The sequence below is a fragment of the Clupea harengus genome, chromosome 4 (assembly GCF_900700415.2).
Source record: "Clupea harengus chromosome 4, Ch_v2.0.2, whole genome shotgun sequence".
In the NCBI taxonomy this organism is placed as follows: Eukaryota; Metazoa; Chordata; class Actinopteri; order Clupeiformes; family Clupeidae; genus Clupea; species Clupea harengus.
The window spans coordinates 31,161,347-31,169,092 of NC_045155.1; the positions used below are offsets into that span (position 1 = coordinate 31,161,347).

Below are 7,746 nucleotides of genomic sequence, written 5' to 3' on the forward strand. Positions count from 1 at the left end.
ACCACCGTGGGCCAAGGGGCCTTCGACGAGGAAGAGGAGGCCGCACCACTGGCTATGAGCTACGAAAACACCCGCAGGTAAGGCACACGAAACACACACACACGACAACAGATTACATAAAACAGATGCATACACCACCACCAACACACACACATTTATCCACTCCCATACAGGTAATACACACAGACAGTGGTAACCTCAAGTGGCACACATGGAATACACACATGGACATGTGCACACAGCCAAGTTACAAACTGACAACGCCAACGGTTTTATTAGACACACACACACACACACACACACACACACACACACACACACACCTTAAACGTCCTTAATAAAGCCCTGTCCTGTTGCTTGTGACGTATGCACAACACCTTGTCTGTAGCCCTGCGGTCTCAGGCTGTGCTACGCTGCTGCACTCCTGCTCTTGTGCGACTAACTAACACCACTAATAAAGGCCTGAATGATGAATGAATGAAGCTTCTCTGAGAGGCTTGCAGATGCTCTGCCTGTGTCCTGTGGGGAGCTGTGTGTGCGGGGGGGGGGGGGTGCGGCAGATATGACCTATGACCTTTGACTCCGGCTGCCTGCTCCGGGCTGTCGGGCCCTCAGGGGACCGGTACTGGAGTGAGGCAGGGGCCGTGTGGGAAGACTAGAGTGTAGGATTCATGTTCTAAACTGACACACCGCTTACAGACCACTGATCATCACAAGCTGTGATTACATCAGATAGTGTGTGTACATATTGTATCTGTGTGTTAGTCCGACGGCTCAACTCATCCCAGCAAACCGACTCCCCTCCACCAGTGCCTCTATGCACACTCCCCGGCCCATCGCCACGCGTCTGTGCATGTTGTGGCACTGTGTGTGTGTGTGTGTGTGTTTGTGTGTGTTTGTGTGTGTGAGTGTGAGTGTGAGTGTGTGTGTGTGTGTGTGTGTGTGTGTGATCTTTGGGCTAACACAGGTTCCCTTACCAGCTCTTTTCCTTCTGCCCTCTCTTTGGTTCCTTCATCTCTCATCTCATCTCCTCTTCCTCAAACCTCTTCTCTCTTCTTTCCTCTCTCCATCTCTTCTCTTCCTCAAACCTGTTTTCTCCTCTCTCTCTCTCTCTCTCTCTCTCATCTCATTTCCTCTTCCTCAATCCTCTACTCTCATCTCTCCTCTCTCTGGTCTGTCTTCTGCCTTTCTTCCTCTCTCTACCATTTCTCTTTCTCCTTGTCTTCTTTCCTCTCTCTCTCTCTCTCTCTCACCTGACCCCCCATACCCCCCCCCCCCACCTTCTGGTGCAGGTGTATAGAGGAGGAGTCGGGGCTGTTAGACTTGGAGCCCCTGCCTCCCTTCCCCAAGGCTCTGGAGCTCCATAAGCCGTCCGAGGAGCCGTTTGACGTTAAAGACATTTTTAACGCCTCCTTAGAGTCGGAGGCGCTGAAAGAGACGCTGTTCAGGCAGGCTAAAACGCAGGTACGTCACGTCACGTCGCCGCACATGACAGGAGACGGACAGGAAGGCGGTGGGATGAAAGAAGAACACAGAGAGAGAGAGAGAGAGAGAGAGAGAGAGAGAGTTTTTCCTTCAGTGAACAGAGATCAGACCAAATGAGTGCTGATGGGAAGCTCTCTATCAGGAGCTTCACTAATCTTTGTCCTCTAACTCCCTTCGCTGAAGTAACTGTCTGTGGATGAGTCTGTGCTGTCACCATAGCCACCCCTTGCTTTACTAACTCTCTCTGACTGTTAACTCCTCTCTGTGCTTGAGTACTCCTGCGTCCTGTGTCCCTCTGTCAACATGGTTTCCTCCATTGTAACAACATATAATCTGGATTATATTCAGACTGTTTGGGATTTCGTCCAGCAGTTGTGTGAAGTATATTTGGACTGTTTGTGATTTTATATTTTCTTCCCTTTTTTCCCCTTTTCTGTTCTTTCTTTCCATTTGTTCTTCTTTTCTCTCTTCACCCCTTGTCCATTTTCATGTTCTGTTCTCCCTCTTCCATTCCTCCTCTCCTCTCCTCTCCTCATCTCCTCCTTTCTCCGCTCCTCTCTTCTCCTCCCCTTTCCTCTCTCCTCCTCTCATCTCCCCCCCCTTCCTCTCCTCCTCTCCTCTCCTCCTCTTATCTCCTCTCTCCTCATCTCCTCCTCTCCTCTCCTCCTCTTATCTCCTCTCTCCTCCTCTCTCCTCCTCTCCTCCTCTCTCCTCATCTCCTCCTCTCCTCTCCTCCTCTTATCTCCTCTCTCCTCCTCTCTCCTCCTCTCCTCCTCTCCTCTCCTCCTCTCCTCTCCTCTCCTCTGCAGGCTTATGCAATGATGCTGTCTCTGTCTGAGAACAACCCTCTGCACGCGTCCTCCCAGAGTTCCCTTGACGCCTGGCTGAACATGGGCGGAGGCTCGGGCGACAGCAGCGGCGGCGGCTTCCACCCCCTCAACCACATCTAGCAGCCGAGAGAGAGGGCGGGGGGGAGCAGACACCTACACCACCACCACGACAGGAGAGGAGCAGGGGAGAGAGAGAGAGAGAGAGGTAGAGAGAGAGACAGAAAGAGAGAGAGAGAGACATACCAGATCCACACAGAGCTCCAGACCTGCCGTCCACCGTGAGTGTGAGTGTGAGTGACAGAGCTGAGGCCGGCTACCTGTTGAGAGGCCGAGATCGCCGTGGACACGGTCTTCATTCTTTAGCTGTAAAGGACAAAAGAAAATGACAACAACAACAACAACAACAACAACAACAACAAAATGACTAGCTCCTCCCCCTTCGATGCATCATACGCTCCCGGCCAATCTCAGACCAAGACTGCTACAGGGAGTCACGGAATTCCCTAGACAAAGCTGTGTGTGTGTGTGTGTGTGTGTGTATGAGTGAGTGTGTTCGTGTTTGTTACTGGAGAAAACAAAACAAAACAAAACAGAAAGACCACACCCAATGCTGATTGCAGCACCACCAGTGGTGTTTTGACTTTGATGCGCACACACACACACACACAGACACACACACACGGACACACACACACACACACGCACACACACACGCACGCACGCACGCACACACACACACACACATAAACACATGTCTGTATCTGTTAAGCTGTTTGTGTGTGTATGCGTGTGTGTGTGTGTGTGCCAGGTTCTCTGCATCTCCTTGTCCTCACAACATCTTGACCATCTGGCTGAACCACAAGTCCCCCAGACATCGGCACATTATAGAACCATTCCCCAGAACATCACAGGGGTTGTGAAGAGAAAGAGAGAAGGCTCTAGAAAGGTTTCCACCATCAACAGTCTTTCTGAGGATGGACAGTTTGCTGCGAGGGCTAGCTGGTGATTTTAAAATTTTAAATTATTAACCTTCGGAGGCTATCAAAGTCGCCCTCCTCCCGCTATCATGCGTCGTCATGGTAACCTCGTTTTGTATGTTATTTGTTCTTCGATAAACAGTATTGTTTCTTTTTAGGCACCTGAGTGCTGATTTGTTAATATAATTATTTAGTGAAGGACCAAAATTGTATGATACTGTTGTATGATGTACAAAGTAATTTGAACGTTTGTAGCAAAAGAGTGGTTTGTGTGCCAAATAACCCGTAGGAAACGTTTTTGTTCTCTGACAATCATTTCTTTCTTTTTCATGCCAGTTGCAGTCTTTTTGCTTTCTTTGTCTTCTTATATATTTGATTTCAGTTTGTTTATCCTATTTATTTGGGTTTCTTGTCATCATTGGAACACAAGTGACAAATGAAAAACAGAAAGAAAAAAAAAAAACATTTTTTAATCCCATTTATCTTTTTTTTTCTGAAGAAATTAATTGAGATTCTGAATCTCCTGATTTGAGGCTGTCCGGTAGAGACGAGAGTGCCAAATTTAATCTTGAAATCATTTTTTTTAAATCATACAATTAATTGTTTTTATTTATGAGGAAAAAAATGTTAGTCATACTTCAAATCTTCTTTTGCAAATTTGTGCTCATTGTGAGGTTTGGTTCGTGTTGCTAATGTTCAACCATTTCAACGTGTATGCAGAGTGTTACGTGTGTTTTTTCCTAAAGCAGAAAAAAAAATGGTTGACGTCTATACAGTAACTGTTCTAAAAACATGTCTTACACGTGTCAGATGACTTGGCATTGTAGGGCGTTGTATTTGAAATGTACTCAATTATGAGGTGGGGACGAAAAGTTTGTCTCCCTTTTGTGAAATTTGAAATCAAAAAAATCTTTACTACACTATCCATACAAAAAGTCTGACTCTTTAGAGTCCTTCAGAGTCCGCCCAGAGCGATACAGTTAAAGAGGACACACGCCCTTAGCAAAGATAAAGAATAACGCAGACACGTCTGCCAGTGGTTCTTTGAGGTGAACTCCATGTTGGTCAGGAAAATCAAAAGTATTTAAAGGCTCAGACAGAAGTGATTTTGCTGAGACACCTGTCTCCTCTGCTAAAGTTTTTAGTCGCCTGTCTCCTTCGCTTAAGTTTTAGTCCCTCAACAGAGATAGACGTGTTGACGACAGACGTCAGGGAGAGATGCTGTCTCTGCAGCCCACGCAGCAGCTGAGACTAGAACAGATGTGGGCCGGAACTGGGCCGGATGTGGGCCGACCCACCGCAGAGATGCCCACCACAGGGGACGCGTGCTCAGGTAGAAATAGCCCGGCCACTCTCTGACTCTCTCTGTCTGTGCGGAGGAGGTGTAGGCCCAGGCACAGGACTGACTGGCACACTTTCAGGCTGCATCTGTCTGTCTGTCTGTCTGCCTGTCTGTCTGCCTGCCTGTCTGTCTGTCTGTCTGCCTGCCTGAGACAGAGAGGCATTCAAGTACAGTGACCCCTTTGAACTGTGAAGCCACAGAATACAAGAGAGAGAGAGAGAGAGAGAGAGAGAGAGGAAGAAAGGAGGGGGAGAGAGACCATACAAAAGAATAACAAAAGTTTGAAACGGACAGAATGAATGTGTACATCTTTGATTGTAGCGATATGCTCGTGTAATTAGCAAGAGCCGTCTCTTCTTCGGAGTGTGGAGAAGGATATCAGGTTCTTGTCCGTTCCTTTAACCCCCTTTTCTGTCCGTGAAAAAAAAAATGCATCTTTCTCTTTCATCTTCGTTTGTTTCTCTCTACTGCAGACTCCTTCATTACCGTCTGTATGCAGCATTCACTATAGCACTTAACTGATGGGCATTCATGTCATGGGTGATTGCAAGGTTAGGCCTACTCACCGGAACTGTGCTCTGTTACCTAGACGCTGGTCATGTCACGACTCTGAAGATGAGGCTGAATAGGTTCAAACAAGCACTTTATCTCACTGGGGTATCAGTATACTAGCTTATCCGTATATTGGTTTGGGTGACTCTGCACTTGCCGGAGCAAACCTACCCTACCAGCGTGGTCTTTGGTCCTTTCATACAGAAATACAATGGTCTGCTTCTGTTGGCTGGGCCTTTAGGGGAGAAAATATAGGAAGTTGGAATCACATGTTTTTGACTGACAGTTTCTATGATCTAATAGTGAACATCAACGTTCAAAATAAACAAATTGTTGTCAGTAATGCTAGATGTAACACGGTGTACCAATGATTACATATCTGATCAACCCACTCTCTCTGACTGATCGTTTTCTTTTTTTTTTATATGAACTGAAACTGAAGCACTGTAGTATATATGTTTGCCAGCAGGTGGCGGCATAATACTGGTCTGCTACACCTTTCACTCACTACTAAGCAACGTAGCCTACATCTCTCTCTGCTCACTATAGTGGAAGTTCACGATTTTTCTGCAGTATAGCCTACCTTATTGATATCAAATGGATTGCAAGTTTTGAGGGTTGTGAGATATCAACGTGTTTTACGTATGAAGTCATTCATGTCACGTACTACTACTGTCATAGGCGAGCGCTGTAGGCCGTGGGGTAATCAATCCACGTTGGAAAGATAGCCTAACATTGCATAAAATAGGCTATCACATCGCCAGATCTGATTAGAAGCTGACGAATGAAATGAACTCGAATGCTGTTCTTTCCCCACTGTTACAATACAAAAAGTAAAGTCATAGGCTTCGTTTTTATAAAAGTGTATAATATTTTGAAACAAGGATGTTGCATATGTCTGAAAATTCATTAAAATATGGGTTTAAATGGATGGTGCTCGTTTCATTTGGATCTGAGTTGTATATCGCCTCTGTTCTGTTTATTAAAAATATTGTGCATGACTTGTGTTTTAGCGGTCATAATGGTGTCCATTTGTGAAACGTGTATCTTAAAGTAAAGAAAAAAAAATGGAATAAAAAATAATAAATTCGTAGATGCACTTATTGAACATGTGGTTAGGTTAGTAGGTTTGACTTCAAGTCCTTTACTGCCTTAAATGCAATGGGCAGATTGCTATTAAAGAAAACGATATGCTTGTGGGAGAGAAATTATGAAAAAAAAATGAAAGGATTGTAGAATAATACTGAAAATTCTGAAATTGCAGTTCTTTTTGATGCTTGTGATTATTGAAGATGTACTTTAGAGAAATTTCATGGAAACACACATGATTCTGATGTTAATTCTGTAGAATAGAAATGTATACCAAATGTAATCTTTCCAATGCTATGAAGAATTTATACATGAAATTGATATGCAATAAAAACCTGTGTGCTTTTTATATGAAAGGCATTGTGGTCTTTGTTCAATTTTGAACTAATTATTTTCACTTTGTCACTTCATCAAAATTGTATATACTGTATATATATACAAATATATAATGGCTATCTCTCTCTCTATATATATATATAGAGAGAGAGAATATTAACACACACACACACACACACACACATATCTATGTACAGTATGTATTTTTAAACGTTATAGGCCTAAAGAATGTATCCTATTGTTTCTGTTTTCTGCTTTGTGAATTATTTTCACAGTCAGAACAGTCATATAAAATGATCAAGAAACAGGCTAGATGAAACCAAGCAATAGGGAGACTGATTGCATAAGGCAACATTTTGCACGTAGCAAATACCAACATATTTTCATAGTGATTTTGAAACATGGGTGTAGAATATTCTACTCAAAATCTGTACTCCAGTGAAAGAATACTTTGTCACAAAATAACCTCAAATGACCTGAACAAACAAAAGGACCCACAGAAAGTCTAAGTTACTTGCATATATATTAAAAAACACCAGTAGTGGTCAGTGGCATGACTTCAGATAACAGCTTCAATATCATTGTAATAGTACCAGGTTTTCACAGTTTCTCTGGTTAAGTTTTCCTTAGCTTAGCATGTTATTGTGTCTAATACTTATGCAAACTTTGACTACATTTGTCTGAACATGCATGTTCACTTCAAGACATAAGTTTTCAAGACAACTTTGTTTTGATACCACCACGTTTTGTTTGTGGTTAACACGTGCATTACACCTGACAAGGTTACATAAAGAACCCCTGTTGTAAAAAGCCTAAACCCCATAACCGTAAGTAATGCATGAACGGTAGGCTACTTTCTAATTGAGCAAATTAATGCAGGGTTACAAACTATAATGTCCTGGTATTAGCTGTAGTGATCTGTGCACAGCCAACAGGATAATGACAATCTGATTACTGAGTGTAGGCTACATCCCTGCAGATGTTATTTATGAAAGATTGCTACATAGGCTGTAACATGTAGGCTACTTGCCAATATAAGCCTGTCTAAGGTTGCAGCCTAGGCTAGCCTGCATTTTAGACGAAATGTGTTTGCTTATTTAATTCATCTAAGCACGCTGTCTCTTTAAGGGGAGAA

The 7,746-nt window shown here is 43.7% G+C and overlaps 1 protein-coding gene across 9 annotated transcripts in view; it reads left to right on the top strand.

Moving 5' to 3' along the window:
• The window catches only part of LOC105912013 (histone-lysine N-methyltransferase PRDM16), a 28,001-nt gene extending 24,983 nt beyond the window's left edge, over positions 1-3,018 (top strand). For all 9 annotated transcript variants that reach the window (XM_031567036.2, XM_031567038.2, XM_031567041.2 and 6 more), the window contains exons 12-13: positions 1-77; positions 2,295-3,018. The exon at positions 1-77 is cut by the window's left edge and continues 166 nt beyond it. In XM_031567036.2, coding sequence (XP_031422896.1) covers positions 1-77; positions 2,295-2,307 — 90 coding nt within the window. In that variant the 3' untranslated portion in view covers positions 2,308-3,018. The remainder of the gene's footprint in view (positions 78-2,294) is intronic.
• The last annotated feature ends 4,728 nt before the right edge of the window (positions 3,019-7,746 follow it).